Source organism: Candoia aspera, chromosome 2, assembly GCF_035149785.1.
Source record: "Candoia aspera isolate rCanAsp1 chromosome 2, rCanAsp1.hap2, whole genome shotgun sequence".
In the NCBI taxonomy this organism is placed as follows: Eukaryota; Metazoa; Chordata; class Lepidosauria; order Squamata; family Boidae; genus Candoia; species Candoia aspera.
In genome coordinates this window covers 88,730,095-88,746,024 of record NC_086154.1, presented here as the reverse complement: position 1 = coordinate 88,746,024, position 15,930 = coordinate 88,730,095, and the positions used below count along the sequence as shown (strand labels likewise).

Below are 15,930 nucleotides of genomic sequence, written 5' to 3'. Positions count from 1 at the left end.
TGCTGGCAACCAGGCAGAGTAGGGGTTTTTTTGTGTATGTGTTTCTCAGGGTGGGGCTTCTTTGCCAGCCAGCAGTTCCCTCCCTCCCTCTAATGTTCTGGTTCTACCAGGTAGAAACTGCAGTTGTTTTTGTTCGTTTTTATCAGCTTGCCAGGTGCTGGGAAGTAAAAGGTAATCTGCAGGTGAACCTTTAAATAGTGGGGTGGAAGAATGTTTCTGAACTTGGGGGTATGGTTTAGGTTTACACAGTTTAGATTAAGATGGGGTTTATTTTGAAACAAACCCAATTTGTGTTACTGGAGTAGCCTTCATTTTCTGCACGAATTTCCTCCTGCCTTGGAGGAGATAATTAATTTGAAAAGGGATATGTGGGAGATTAAGGTCTGTAATGATTGTGGTTGTTTTTTTAATATTTGTCCTGCTTCGTTGCAGGGTCTGCTTGGTTGCTCTGTGTTTGATCACACAGCAAAGCCATCAATGCATGAGTTGATGAAGGGTTTGTTTTTCAGCCAGCTTGTCACGAAGCTGGTGCTGTTTGGGAACTAGAGAGAGTGACAGGTCCAAGGTCACCCAGCTGGCTTTTGTGCCTAAGGGAGGACTAGAATTTGGATCTCCATTCCTAAGCCAGATCTTAACCACTATAGAACCACTATTGGCTCTCAGAGTAAAGTCTGTGGTGTTTTTGTTTTTAAAGAAAGGGAGACTGATAATTTCTTTTTACATTCCTTTCCTTAAGCATTTTTCAAAGGCAAAAGGAAGATGCACTTGTCCTTGAATTCCTGGAAGACAGCATTGGAGGAGGATGAAACAAATATTTCCATAATGGGAGTTTTCAAAAATTTGTTAAAACATTTTCTCTGCCAATTTTTCTGCAAGCTGGCTTGCTGATAGCATTCAACTGAACTACTGCTGTATCCTTGTGATCCTGAGGTGAAAAGAAGGGAGCTGGAGACTTTTTCTGTGTTCCTATTATTTCATATGGCTGAAAGAATCAAAATATTTTTATTTATTTTATTTATTTTTCAAATTTATTATCACTACCCATCTCCCATGAAAAGGGACCCTGGACAGTTATGCGATGGCTTGATAAACATGGTACTTAAACTAGTACTATTTATTTATTTTTCAAATTTTGCCACCACCCATCTCCCCCCAAAAGAGGGACTAGTACCAGCTTTGTTTTGTCAGATAACTTCAACTGATCAGTAAGGATGAGATATTTATTTATTTATCGCTTTTCTTCGCCGCCCATCTCAACAAACAACTCTGGGCGAACGTGATTGTTTGTAAAGATAGTGTTTTTGTCTAGTCTTGCTTAAATGCAGGTGAGATTTTGCTTTAACGTTTATGTCGTGATAACCTGAGAGTATTCAATTGCTTAGAGGGATGCATAGCATTGAGTTACCCAAGACTAAATTTGAATATTGTATCATTTTGTCTGTGTTCTAAATGCTTCTTGAATTAATGTAAGTTAAATTTACTGAGTGGATTTACACTTTACAAGATAAAGCAATTTTTTGTGAAAGTGTTGGTTAATATAAAATTGTGGTTTATAAAACTTGGTTTGTGATATAGCATGATGTTAGAACTCAGCCACTCTGGTTTATTTAATAAACTATTGCTAAAGAAGGGACGCGGTGGCGCTGCGGGTTAAACCGCTGAGCTGTCGATCGGAAGGTCGGCGGTTCGAAACCGCGCGGCGGGGTGAGCTCCCGTTGTTAATCCCAGCTCCTGCTCACCTAGCAGTTCGAAAACATGCAAATGTGAGTAGATCAATAGGTACCGCTTCGGCGGGAAGGTAACGGCGTTCCGAGTCGTCATGCTGGCCACATGACCCGGAAGTGTCTATGACAACGCCGGCTCCAAGGCTTAGAAACGGAGATGAGCACCGCCCCCTAGAGTCGGATTCGACTGGACTTTACGTCAAGGGAAACCTTTACCTTTACCTTTTATTGCTAAAGAAATCTTACCTTTTTCAGACATGTGAATCAAGTCATGATTATTCAGTTCAGGCATGGAGAAAGAAAAACTTACTGTGATTTGGTGTAATGTCCAAATTGACAAGGCATTGTTTCAGTTAGCTGGCATACATAGTGCTTTGATTTGCTATTAAGTTTCTACTGACAAGCAGTGTTGTTTGCTATTCTGCTTCCAGAGGCTACTATGGTAAGATGAAGTTAGAAGCCTAGATGGAGGAAAATGAAAACAAACTATGGTTTATTGGTATACTTGGAAACTCAGAGTGTAGTTTCTGTGGGCTGTACAACAGACAATCTGGCTTAGTGTAAATAACATCCATATGAAATTATACTGTTTTCCTTGTGTACCAAATGTAAAATTTTCTTGAGATTCTAAGCTTATCCATGTGGATAGCTTGAAAATCAATAATTTGTGGTTAAGTATGTAGGTAATTATTGGATGAATATGCATAAATCATTGTTATACTAACTTCTGAAAATATTTTTTAACCATCATTGGTTAGTTTCTAGTTCTATTTGCTAGTTCTGTGTTTTGACTATTGCTTTTCATTCATTTTTGTAAGATGATTTGGAGGGCTTTACACAGCTGTAATTAGAATACAGATAGGCAAGCATTTATTTTTGCTTGGGTTGAAAGTGATAACTTTATTGAAGAGAGTACACTGAAGATAGAATAGCAAAAATTTTCTCCTTAAGTGATACTAATAATTTTGCATTGTCAGTTACTTGTATATAGAAAAATGAAACAGCAGAGATCTGTTCTCTAGCATTGACAGTTTTTCCCAAATGTTATGCATCATAATTGGCAAATTGCAAACTTGTTTATGAACAATACAATCAAAGTATATTGTCTAAAGCTGTATTCCAGTGAAAGCCTGAAAATACCATTTCCAGCCCTAAATTGTACCACATGTGATTCCTTCCACATATGAATTGTGAATAAAAGAGTTCATTTGACTGCAGTTACTGAAATAAACTCTGTGACAATATCAGGATGGAACTGCATTGTCATTGCTTTCTAACCAACATTTTCTATCAGAACATTTGTCAGTTAAGTTAATGAGAATTGAGCATTCTTGATGACCCCAGGATGTCAGAGTTGGCACATGGGGAATGAAAAATAGAGTGGATGGGATATAGATGGAAACATCCTGGAATGGCTAGCTGGAACTCTGAATAGAACTTCTCTCCATGGTGCAAAATTTTGTTGCAGATCTTAATGTTCTGATCCCTGTTTAGCACAGAATAACTTGGTGCATCTTGTATGTTTGTCAGAAACTAGAATTCAGAAAACAACACATGAACTCGTATCTATGAAAGCTTTTCTGAAATCTTTGTTTTTCATGAACTATTATTCTGAAGCTTTGAAAATTGTTTTCGCCCTATCTTAGGGACCAGCAACTTGGAGAGGGGAAATACTAGTGCTGTAGGCTAAACTGAGAAGTCAGTCCCTCCCCCAAAAGATGACATTAGCAAACCAATTTCATATTGTTGCCAAAAGGACTGAATAGACATGCGTACGCTAGGAGTTAATTAGCCAAGAGAATTGAGAATGCATACTTAATAAGGAAAGTTTACCTTTTCATTTTATTAAGTACTCTCACAGTGAAACACAGGTGAAATGTTGTTGTACAGATAAATGTCAAATGCATATTTCTTGATTAGACTGTTACAATTTTAGCTGATAAGAAAAGCATGGGATTTAAATCTAAAAACAAGATTGTACATTTTTGAGGAAGTGACCTTTCAGAAAGCTTTGACTGATTTTGTAAACAAAGCGTGTTAAGTTGGGCAAAAAGTGAGAGAGATCCATCCACTACCTAGTGACTAATAATTTTGCGACAATGACATGCATTTATACCTAAATAAAAATGAGTTGTGATATATATGCTGATGAGAAGAGGTAGAGTTGTGGTTTCTAACTTTGTTTTTGTTGGGACTCTATATAGTATAGTTGAATTGTCCATTTGTCTGTTATACAGATTAATAAAGCCTATTACCATTGTCTGATGATAATTTTGATTAAATATTTGGGCTGTAAAGAAAGTTTTAAATTGGAAAAAGCTGAAATAAAATTGTCATAACTGGCAATCCTTTACATGACTAGAAATAAGTAAATTTGATCTTGATTTTTATTTATTTTTATCCTGCCTTTATTATTTCTATAAATAACTCAAAGTGGCGAACATACCTAATATTCTTTCCTCCTCCTATTTTCCCCACAACAACAACCCTGTGAGGTGAGTTGGGCTGAGAGTGTGACTGGCCCAAAGTGACTGGCTTTCATGCCTAAGGCTTCCAGAATTGTCTTTTTGTTTATGTACCGCTGGCATAAGGGACAATCTGCTACCCAATATATATTTTATTATTTATATAAATATTTAATTGTAAGTGATTAAAAGAAGGATGGGTAGCTATTGTCACTATCTGAGCCTTCATGATAGCAGCCTTTGGAATGTTCTTGGCCAAAAAGATAGTCACAGTAGTGCTTCTCACACACCACAAGGCCCTGGCAGAAGGCAAAGAGGCCCTCTCCTAGCATAGGAGAGAAAATGATCTTGTTAGTACAGATCCTGTTTTAAATCCTTAATCTTAAATGCCAGGTTGGGTTGTTGCAACCAGCCTGTTTTCTCAAATGTGTCTATGATCCTACTCTCAGCATTACATATGGACATTGCATTGGAGTTGATTGCTCAGTTGAGAAAATAAGAGTAGGGCTGCTGGAGTCTGCTGACCTGGCACTTCTTCATTCAGCACTGGGATCACATGTTACAGAAAGAAAGTCATCCCAGATGCTGTCATTCCTGCCATCTTGTATGCTTCTGAAGATGTTGGAATGTATTAAAGTTGATGCTGGGGCAGTTTCTCAAGCTTTGACGTACATTACTATGTATGTCTTCTGCATCGTTTCCATCCACACAACCATAAATGGACCACTGAAACAAGGTAGATGAACTACATCTGTGGGAACTTACTATTTGTTCATATCATTACTTGAATAAAGAGATTGTGTATTGGTAAATTAATTACCTTTTCTATATTTATTTCATATAGCATGGTTATTAACCTCTACCCCTTCTGCCAGCGAGATTATCATATTGAGAGAGTTACTGTTATGGGATTTTATATGAACTAAAACCAGTCTTAGGCAAGACTAGAGAGAGCCAATGTGGTGTAGTGGTTAAGGCATCAGGCTAGAAACCAGGAGACCCTGAGTTCGAGTGCCGCCTGAGGCACAAAGCCAGCTGGGTGACCTTGGAACAGTCACACTCTCTCAGCCCTGGGAAGGAGGCGATGTCCAACCACTTCTGAAAAAGCTTGCCAAGAAAACTGCAGGGACTAGTCCAAGCAATCGCCAGGAATCAACACTGACTTGAAGGCACCAAAAAAAAAAAAATCCGATCTTAGACAACTATGCTTTCTTGTAACTCTCCATTCTTTTCCAGCATAGTCTCAGATCAGTTTTGGAGCAGATTTGGATATATACGTAGAAGTATCCATTCTGCTTACACATTGGGATTCAGCCATTAATTAAATATTAAACTGTCAGACCAGCACAGATTTTCCTCTTATCCAGTCCTCTGCTAGCTGCATGCAAAACCTGAATGTGTCCATTCCCAGAAAGCACAGAATCATAGAGCAGGAAAGGCCCATTAAAATGGTTGAATCCAGCCTTCATGCAAGAGTGCAAATTGAAGCATCCCCACCTCAAGAAATCACAGTCGAGCATTTGCTTGCACATCCATTGAAAGTGCAACTACCACCTCCCTGGTTTATTGGTACTGTTTTTGAATTACTGTTACCGTTAGGAAACATGTCGTAACATTCAAATATAATTTGCTTTCATGTAACTTAAATTTATTTTCCTGCAGTTTTGGATGATAGAGAACAGGTTTTAGCTACTTTTTTCTTAACAACTAGATATTCCCTGTTCCTTCCATTTCTCTTTATAGCACTTAGTTTCTGGTTCCTTGATAATCACCATTGCTGTTCTCCTAGCTTCTTCCAGTTTCTCTGAATCCTCCTTCACTAGGATACCCAGAACTAGACACACTACTCAGTGTGGAGCCTGACCAATACAGAATAGAGTAGGACTATCAGTCCGGTTGAATGCATCCTAAGATTGCATTTGCTTTTTCTGTAGCCACATCCTGTCACTTCAGTTTTCAGTCAGTTACTACTCCAATATCTTTTTAAAAAATTACTATTATTAAGCTATGTATCCCACATCTTAGGCATGTTTCCCATAACTTTGCATTTCTGTCTAACAAATTTTATTCTGCTTTTGTTGGTCTGTTTCTGTATATCCAGATACATTTGAATTTTATTTCTGCCTTCTAACTATCATTCCCAGTTTTGTGTTCACTGCAATCCTTTAAGTCATAAATCAACATGTTGAAGCTTACAGGCCCCAAACTCTGTGTTGTGGCAGTCTGTATGAGATCTCCCTCCAGTTTAATAAGGAATCATTGATTAGCATTCTTAGGATCCAATTTTGTGTCAGCTATGTATTCACTTAGTTGTCAGCCCATTAGCTACACTTAACTAGCCTGCTAATCAGAGTGTTATAGCATGCTTTATTCAGATGCTTTGCTGGAATCAAAATAGCTGCAGCATTTCCACAGTCTTCTAAGGAATTTATCTGATAAAAAATGCCATATGGTTAATCTGGCAAAACAAATCCATGCTGATTTCTGGAAGTTATATCATTGTTTTTGTGGTGCTTAGAGATGGATTTCCAAGATCTCTAGATTCTTCCTGGGTATTAAGGTCAGAATGTAATTCCTTGGATATTCTTTTTTTACCTTTTTGAAGATTGGGACATGTTAACTCTTTGAAGAAGGCAAGTTCAGGAAACTGGAGTTGCCACGAGCGTTGGAATGTACTGCAATGTGATTAGGGTATTATAACAGAATTGTGAAAGCCTCTCTACTTCAACTTATACCTAACCCAATTAAGGCAAAGTTTTGAGTTTCTCACACTTTCTACTTTCCCAGGACTCATACATATTTTCTATATTGATTCAGCATTTCCCTCCTTCTGTAAGTCAAACTCACGTTCTTTCACATTACCTCCCCCATCTTGTGCACAACAATGGGCCCAGCAGCTCATCAAGGTCAATGGACAAGTCTGAATATGGTATGGAAAATTTAGATGAAGCTTGTATGTGCCCCCTCTCTAAATTGTGGAGAGAGTAAAGTAACAAGAAACAAGGAGTTAGTGGGTTCAGGGGCAGTTCAGATAGGCATGGCTTGCATCAGTATTTTGGGTGAAACTGGCAGAAAAGTTGTGTGTGATTGTCCTATGCCATCTCCCAGAATCATTCCATCTTGGGGTAACCTGCCCAGGGAATCAAATATCCAGGCCTCCCTTTCCTGCATTTAAGATCCAAAATAAACACTATCTTGTATTCCCCTTCCCCATTTATAAGAACTTGTGGGGAAGGGAAAGGTACTAAACATAAAGGACAGGGAGGTCCTTCCTGCACAAGGGCAGAATGGTGAAAAACTCGGTATACCTTGATTGAGGTGGGCTGTCCTAACAGCCAGGAAACACACTGAGACAAGGAACTGGTCTCTAATATTTATTGCTAGTACTTAACAGGAATCCTAACAAACTGAAGAAGCGTGGGGAAAACCCAGACATATAAACCCCAAGGGTTAAGGCGGTCCCGATCTGTGTCTCTTTGAATGGCTGACCAATTCCTCAGTGCTACGCATGCGCTTGACAGTCTGGATGGGAGCCCCCTGCTCGCCATCCTTACTCACGACATGGGCGATTACAAATGGAAGACCACTGGGTTGAACTGACCTATGACAAGGAAGCGGCCAATAAACTTTGAGTCTAGTGTCTGGGATGAATGGATAGAAGATAAAAACTTAATGGAATGCCACACCAAATCCCTCACAGCAATTACCAGTTATGTATTTGTAAGCAGCCTTGGCCAAATCTAACTCTTCTTTTAAGAGGAGCTGTGCTGCTTCTCTCTTTTGGAAAATCAGTGGCTCGTTTATAGTCAGTATACTAGAGAAAATTGGTATAAGATGTTCAGTTTATGATGTATTGCCCCAGCATTGATTGCCAAAAATGGCAATTCATTCTCTAAAACTGGTTGGGAATACAATAATTAGCTTGGATCTTTTTTCATATTTGGTGGCAATATTGTAAAGCCCGACAATTCTGGAAAATGATTTACGATAGAATGGAACAAATTTTAGAGGTCAGCCTGCTGTTATTTAATTAAATATTACTGAGCCTCATATTCCGACAAAGTATACTTAATTGATTTTGGACATAATAACCACAGCTAGAATTCTCTGTGCTTATCAGTAGAAATTAAAAGCAATTCCTTCTGTAGAAGAATGGCAAACTAAGTTGTGGGAGTATGCATTCAACGTCAAAACTATATATTTTAAAAACAAATCTGATACAGAATATAATATTATATAGTCACCATTTTTGGATCATGATCTTATAAGTGGGTTCATACCACATTCAAACTTTTCTCTCATCGGATTATATTTTCTCATGATCTGTTAAATTTGCCAAGTTTTCTCGATCAGGTAGAAAGTACTACAGTTTATTTATCTTGGTTTATCATTTATAATGAGCTTTCTGTTAATACAGTTGTTACCTATTGCATAATATAAGTACATGTATACATGGCATTTTGAAACCTTTTAATTTTATAATGTCTGCAAAAAAAATTTCTTTTCATTCCATGTTTTTCTTTTATTATACTTGTAAAATTAATACATTTGTTGGGGGAAGGAATCAGAGACTTGAGATACTGCAGAGGCAGGAGTTTCAGAGAGCAAACACTGGGGATTATAGCTATAAACTGCTTGAGAGGAAGACATGCTGTACAAACAATACAGAGAGTAGTTGTATCCAAATTCAAGTAAAAACAAATCAGGTCAATATCCTGTTCAACATAGGAAATATAACAATGGAAAAAAAATGTTCCAATGTAGTGTTAGTCTTCTCTACCCATTTGATTATGGGTGATGAGATGATGACAAATACGAGTATTCAACAAGTAGAAGAGGGCTTTCCAGAACCTTGTAAACTGAGAGCTGCTGTCTGAGATCACATGATTGACTAAGTCACTAAGCTCCTATGGGTAGACCTCGGTTACTGACCACTTGTTCAGTAAATGTTCAAAGTTATGACGGTGCTGAAAAAAATAACTTCACGTCCAATTTATGACCTTCGCAGCATCCCTCAGTCACATGGTCGCCATTGCAGTCAGTACATATTCCCCTGTGCCTGACCTGAGGTTCTTTCTCCCCCATCCCTTGCAGTATAGCCACTGCACTGGCTATAACTCATGGTTTCTCATGCTTTCTACTTTCCCAGCACTCAAATATCTTTTCTGCAACAGTTCAGCATTTCTGTCCCCCTTCTCTGGGTCAAATCCACATTTCTTCATAGAACAGCATTTGCTTCCCCCCATTTCATCCATTTTCTGGGATTTCTCAGTGATAATCCATAACAATTCAGCCAAACCAGCAGCAAATCCTGTTAGTACCGTAAGATACAATTCAACTAGCCATTATGATCTAAAGTTAAAGCAACACTGTATTGTGTCTCCATTGTTAACAGTCTCATGTTTCAATCCCACCTGTCCCTTCTGCTTTTCACACTTGACAGGTAGAACACTTCTCATAGTTTGTATGATTAAAACACTCAAAATTTGCTATTTATCCTTAACTTCAGTTAATCTGCCACTGCAGGTGGCAGCCATGGCCAAAAGGGCCTTTGCTCAGCTCCATGTTGTGCACCAGTTACACCCCTTCCTGGATCGGGAAGTCCTTCGAACAGTCACTCATGCCCTTGTTATCTCCCATATTGACTACTGCAATGTGCTGTACTACTTATAAGCTGGGATGAGAAGCAATCAGCATAGGCAACCATTCTACCTATTTGTATGGCTGTTGGCCAAAAGGAGCAAAGGCTTCTTTTAAAGGCTTCTTGTTCTGTACAGTGGAACACTCCAAATACTTCGAGCTTTGTTCCATTGGAGCACTTGAAATCTCCAACAGAACATTTCAAGTGAAGTTATTTTGTTTTATGCTCAGTGAGGTAACAGAGTTATACACAGTGATATATTGGCTTCTAAGTGACTTGTTAAATTTATTCTTCTGAATTAGTTTGGAGCCCTGATTGAATCTGGAGATGTTCCTAGGAAGAAGAAATGGCTGGTTGGGAAAAGATTCTGTTACATTGACACTCTCTTTATTCCCCTTCCCCATATACAAAAAAAGAAAAAAGGAGCAGTTTTCATTGTTGTTGTCTGGTACAGGGAATATCTTGGGGTAAAAATGCAGGGGAGACTGTTAGGTTGGGGAGATCAGTTTGGGAAAATGCACAGGGTAACTGTGTTATGGAGGGCAATGAGAAATTCTAGTGATAGATGGGGAAAGTTTAGTGCAGTTTAAAACTCTTGAGAGAAATTAATGATTTTGTGTGCTGGGAATTTATAGCATTAAAGAAGGGAGAACTGGGGACTGACAATCTGTCTCTTGGGCAACTTCTTTGCCTTTGCTTTTTTTGTTTACTGTTTTCTATTTTTGTGAAATAGACAGTTTCTATTTTCTTCATGAGCACTCCCAGTGGTAACTATGTTGTAATGGTGCCAGCTTTATTGAAATTTTAAGGGTGTCCGTTGGCCAAAAGAGCAGTTACCTCTTGATACCTAACTACATGTGTAAAAAACCTGGTAGTATTGGCAGGCCCTTTGTATTTCACATTGTCAACTTTATCTCAAGAGAAGGAATAGTACAAAAGCTTTTGTGGAGATAAGATTATAATGTGAGCATCTATCATAATCAGAGGTTTGTCTGACACTGCTCTATAGCCACTGGGTAGAGAATGTATTCTTTGCTGTAGTTTACATCAGGGTTTTGGAAAACTATTAGTAAACCTGGATATTGAGTTAAGCTTTGTACTAATACTGAATTCTTCAAGGCGCATCTTCACTGCATATAGATAGTTGAGTATTAATTGAACAAACCCAGCTGCATAACTATGTGGTACTTAGATAATATATCCTTAGATACTATCTAAATGTTTTTTTAATTAAAAGCTATGAAAGGTCAGTAGTTTTGATTCTGAAATTACTTTATTTTCATGAGCTTCAGAAAAGTGGAAGTTGAGGCAAACGGAAACCATTTTTCTATCTCACATATTTGCTTATTATTTTTTAAGTGTGTATTCCAAACACAGATTAATTACATTAGTTACATACAGACACATACTTGCTCATGCTGATAAACAGTGTTATCCAGAGCACAGAAAAGAAATAAAAAACAGTAAGCAAAAAGAAATTAAAGGAGCCTAATAAGAAAAAAGGAAACATAACTAAAAGTAACGTATATTATATCTCTCCATTCTTTCTAATCCCTACAATCTTCTTGGTTTCCACCACTTCCATGCAGTGCTTTGTACATTGTCTTTTCTTCTTTAAATCACTCACCTCTATTTGGTGGGGGGGGGAATCTCATCGACCCCACCCAGCCACAGCTTTCTCAGTCTCTCAACCTTTCTTTCAACCAATTGAGTTTCCTTCATATATTTTTTTGCGATTTGATTCTCATTCATTCTCTATGACCAAATCACCTCAACATACTACTTTCATCGCGGTCACTCACTTTGTCTGCAGTCTACATTAATCCATCACCAATTCATTCTTAACTTTCTGTTCTACCACACGTTTTTTTGAATTGCCAATTCCTATGTACTCAGTTTATTTTATTTTTCTCCTATATACCCCATTCTCATTTCCATGTCACAGAGTGAGCCAAAGCCATTTTTGTTTGTTTTGACTAATATTCATTCCTTGCAACAAATCACATGCTGCCCCTTACCTTTCTATCAGCATGTGCATGTCTTAAAATTTCATCAATTTTCTAATCTTTAGTAAACATTGCACCAAGGTATGTAAATTCATTTACTTCCTCTAGGTTTTCCCCATATATGTGTAACTTGTAATCGTTCACTTCCTCGTTAAACACAATTACCTTGGCCTTTGATATATTAATTTTCAGATTCTTGCTGTCCATTGTATCACACAATCTATACAACATTTGCTACAGATAATTTGGGTTATCAGCCAATGATATGGCATCATCTGCATACAAAACTGCACACTTACTCATTTTACCAGCCAATATACTATCCTTTACGCAAATAAATACATTAAAGCAGTGGTTCCCAACTGGGAGCCATGTTGCCCCCTGGGCACCCTAGGATATTTCAAGGGGGCCACAGAAGAAAAACGTGTAACAGGAGCCACGGTATGTGCTGTGAGGGCCACAGAAAAGCAAAGGGTATTACACAGCAAAAGGTGTTTAAGTGGCAGTCTTTTTCACTGGTAATGGAACCTGGACAGAGGGGTGGGGGGCACACAGGAAAAAAACAAGGCCATGAGGGGCCATGGGTGAAAAAAGGTTGAGAGACACTGCATTAAACAACCAGTCTTTTGAACCATTTGCTAAGCATTCCATTTATGCGTGCTTCCATAGTGAGCTGCTTTTATAGCATTCAACAAACAATCTTCAATCCCATTTTCGCACAAAATTATATATTCAGTTTATTATATGCCTTCTTCAAATCAAAAAATGTACAAACTATCTTGCATTTATAAATTTCTCAGTGACCTGCTGAAGAGCAAATGTATGCCCGATATGAAGCCTTACTGCACTTCACAAGTTATGTTCATTGCTATTTCTTATACCCTTTCAATCAGAATCTTGCCAAATACCTTCCTAGGCATGCTAAACAAACTAATCCTATTGAATTTTTTCTACCTTTGCCACTCTTGCTACTTTTCCTTTTTGTATGGGAACAATAACTCATTCTTTGATTTATCAGGCACAGATGCACACATGTGAAACAAGCTGCACGGGTTCTGTACTCTAAAAGCAAATTACATCCATACTTTAACATTTCTCCAGTTATACCATTTACATTGTGCCTTCACCATTTTTCAGCATTTTCATAGCATTGATTACTTTTTTTTCATCCATTCTTTCTTGGGGACTACCATTTGTAGTATTCATTTCTGTTCCACAATGTATACAGAAAAGGAGGGGACTTGAATTAGTTTGAAAAGATTTTTGGGCTGTGCACGTTTACAGTGCAAACTGAGTTGACTAATACTATTTATTCATGGTTATTTGAAAACATTTTGGGGAAGCAAAACCATAGTTAAAATAGTATTTTAAAATACTCCACTCATTCTAAATGAGAAAATATTTATTTTAAGATTTAAGATTTTAAGATTTATAAAGGTTTCCCAAAGTTTGCATTTTTTTTCCTATTAAAGGGAAGGTCCATTAGGGGAAATTTTCCACATTTAAAAAAAAATTGCATTTTTGCCTCCATTATATTCCAGTCAGGTTGGCAGTGGCATGCCGAGATATGTAGATACAGATAATTTAGAGTCCATTTTTATTTCTGTGAAGTGATGTATGGGTATAGTGGAAGCAAGAATAATTAGTAAGGATAGAAAAGTATGGAGAGGCATAATGAATTGTGTTGGTTTTAATTATGTTCCCTTTTCTTATTTTTTAATTTCATGCCTCTAATTGATTTGGCTTACTATTTCTGTGCTCTGCATAATGTTTTTTACTCCAAAGGGATGTGTATGATGGATATATATGTATATATGTACCTCCATATTTATCATAATGCATAATAATTACCCCATTTCTCAGAAAACTGCTTACGCTTCCATATAGTGCTACTTAAGTGGAACTGTGCTGACTGCCATAGGATTTTTTTTAAAGGCGTGACAGCCAATGCTAGAGGTTGTTGTCTAGGCATATGAAAATAATTGTGGGGATCTTGCCACAGATCAGAAATCTGACCCTATTAATTGTGTGATTGAATTGCTTTCTTACTCATTTTAATTGCCCTTGCATTGCTGTTCCTTGACTGCTTATAATAGTAGTACACAGCTTCCATCAGCTTGAGGACTGTACAACAGCATGTGAAGGGCTGTTGTCAAAAGGTTGGCAGATCCAGGGTCTATTTTGTGAGAAAGATGTTTTTCTGCCCTTAACCACATTTTTAAGGCTGAATTTTTAAAAACCCAGTTACATAAGAGGAGGTGAATAAAAACCACTTAAGTTTTTGATGGATTATGTGCCATCAAATCAATGTCACCTCTTAGTGACCACATAGATGAATTTTCTCCAGGATAGTCTGTCTCCAGCCTGGTTCTTCAGATCTTCCAACGGTTCACCTATTACCACTGTATCTGAGCCCATCCACCTTGCTGCTGGGCATCCTCTTTTTCTCTCTCCTTCCATCTTTCGCAGCATTGTAGACTTCCCAAGAAAGCTAGGTTTTTGTGAAATGTGTCCAAAATACAATAATTTGAGCCTGGTCATTTATGGCTAAATCTTTTTCATATTTAAAGGGATTTTTGATGATGATCAAAGCATACAGTCCGATTATTGATTTTAAGCTATTTCTGTGGCATAATATTTAATGATGGACTTGAGTGAATACATGGAAATATAAAGTGGGAAAGGATTTTGGGGATATTGAATCAGATTTTATATTCAGTATATGATTTACAGTGCAAGATGTGGCTATAGGATTTCCAAGAGATCTGCCTATTCTGCAGCAAAGGAGAACTCATCAGCTCCTAAGTCAGTTTGTTTTGTTTTTTCTTGACAATACTTCTTGATGATAGGAAGAATATTCAATATGTCATGGATTTTCACTGCTTCATTGCAGTTTCCACCCTGGGTTCTTTATCTGCCTTGTAGGATAATAGAGAGCAGCTCTACTCCATTTTCTGTGTGACATCATCACAGATATAAGACTTGTTTTTTCCCCTAATCTTAACCGTTTGTTCCTACAGGTTTAAATGTGTAGTTGTTCCTTTTCTTTGTAAGTGGTCCCACATCATGACTTAGTTGCAGCAAATGTTAGTGTTACAGAACTCTGTAATTTTCCTGGTCTAGTAATCATTGAAGGAACACAAAAATAACTGAAGATCTTGGGATGTACATCTAAAGGCATTATTTATGTCATTATACATATATTGTTGCTTTTCATGGTAATAAACTAGCCTCCTGACTACAAAATATCTTGTTGCTTACTTTTACATTGGCTTTAAAGTAGGCTGAGGTTCATAAACTAACTGAATTATCTGGATGATTGAGACTATAATATTGATGCAGGATGCAATATAGTGATGCTATTGTGCCATATATACTTTTAGCGTATATAATACCTTCAATCTTCTTGGCTTTTTCACTGCTTGATTATAGGGGGCAAATGCAACGGCAGAACCAAACAAAAAGGAAGGAAAAGTCATTAGACTTCACGTACTAATAATTTGGATAGACAGTGTGGATACTTCATATTGATCTATTGCACATATGCCATTGGGAACCATTTCTTAAACTATAAATGACCATTATAGTTTTAAATGGGTTTTGAAAAATTTGATTCTTCAAAATTTTAAGAAAACTACAACTGTTAAGGATATTTTATTATTGGAGTCACCTTTAACAAATAATTAATGCTATTCAGTTCTATTTAGGTTAACATTACTAATGATTTCTGTTTCTCTGCAGGTGGTATGGTCAAGAAAAAGATTACAATGTTCTAGTCATGGATCTTCTTGGACCCAGTCTTGAAGATCTCTTCAACTTTTGTTCTCGGAGGTTCACAATGAAAACAGTACTTATGTTAGCAGACCAGGTATGTGAATTTGCAAATATTGCACTTGGGTGGGGAATACTAAAGTTCCCTAAAATGTAGTTTGGTTTGTGTTTTCAATTATGGCTTTATAATGTGTGCACTGAGTAGTTGAGCCAGATAGAATGATAAAAGAATAATGCTAATGGGATATTACTTGATGAATAGCACAGGATTTGTAGACCTCAGAGGTATACTGCACTTTTTAAAAAGGCCCATTTTCTGTAGG

The 15,930-nt window shown here is 37.4% G+C and overlaps 1 protein-coding gene across 4 annotated transcripts in view; it reads left to right on the top strand.

Annotated features, from left to right (window-relative positions):
* Positions 1-15,930, top strand: part of CSNK1A1 (casein kinase 1 alpha 1) — a 48,002-nt gene that overhangs the window by 3,939 nt on the left and 28,133 nt on the right. For all 4 annotated transcript variants that reach the window (XM_063292420.1, XM_063292418.1, XM_063292421.1 and 1 more), the window contains exon 3: positions 15,578-15,704. In XM_063292420.1, the coding sequence (XP_063148490.1) occupies positions 15,578-15,704 (127 nt within the window). The remainder of the gene's footprint in view (positions 1-15,577; positions 15,705-15,930) is intronic.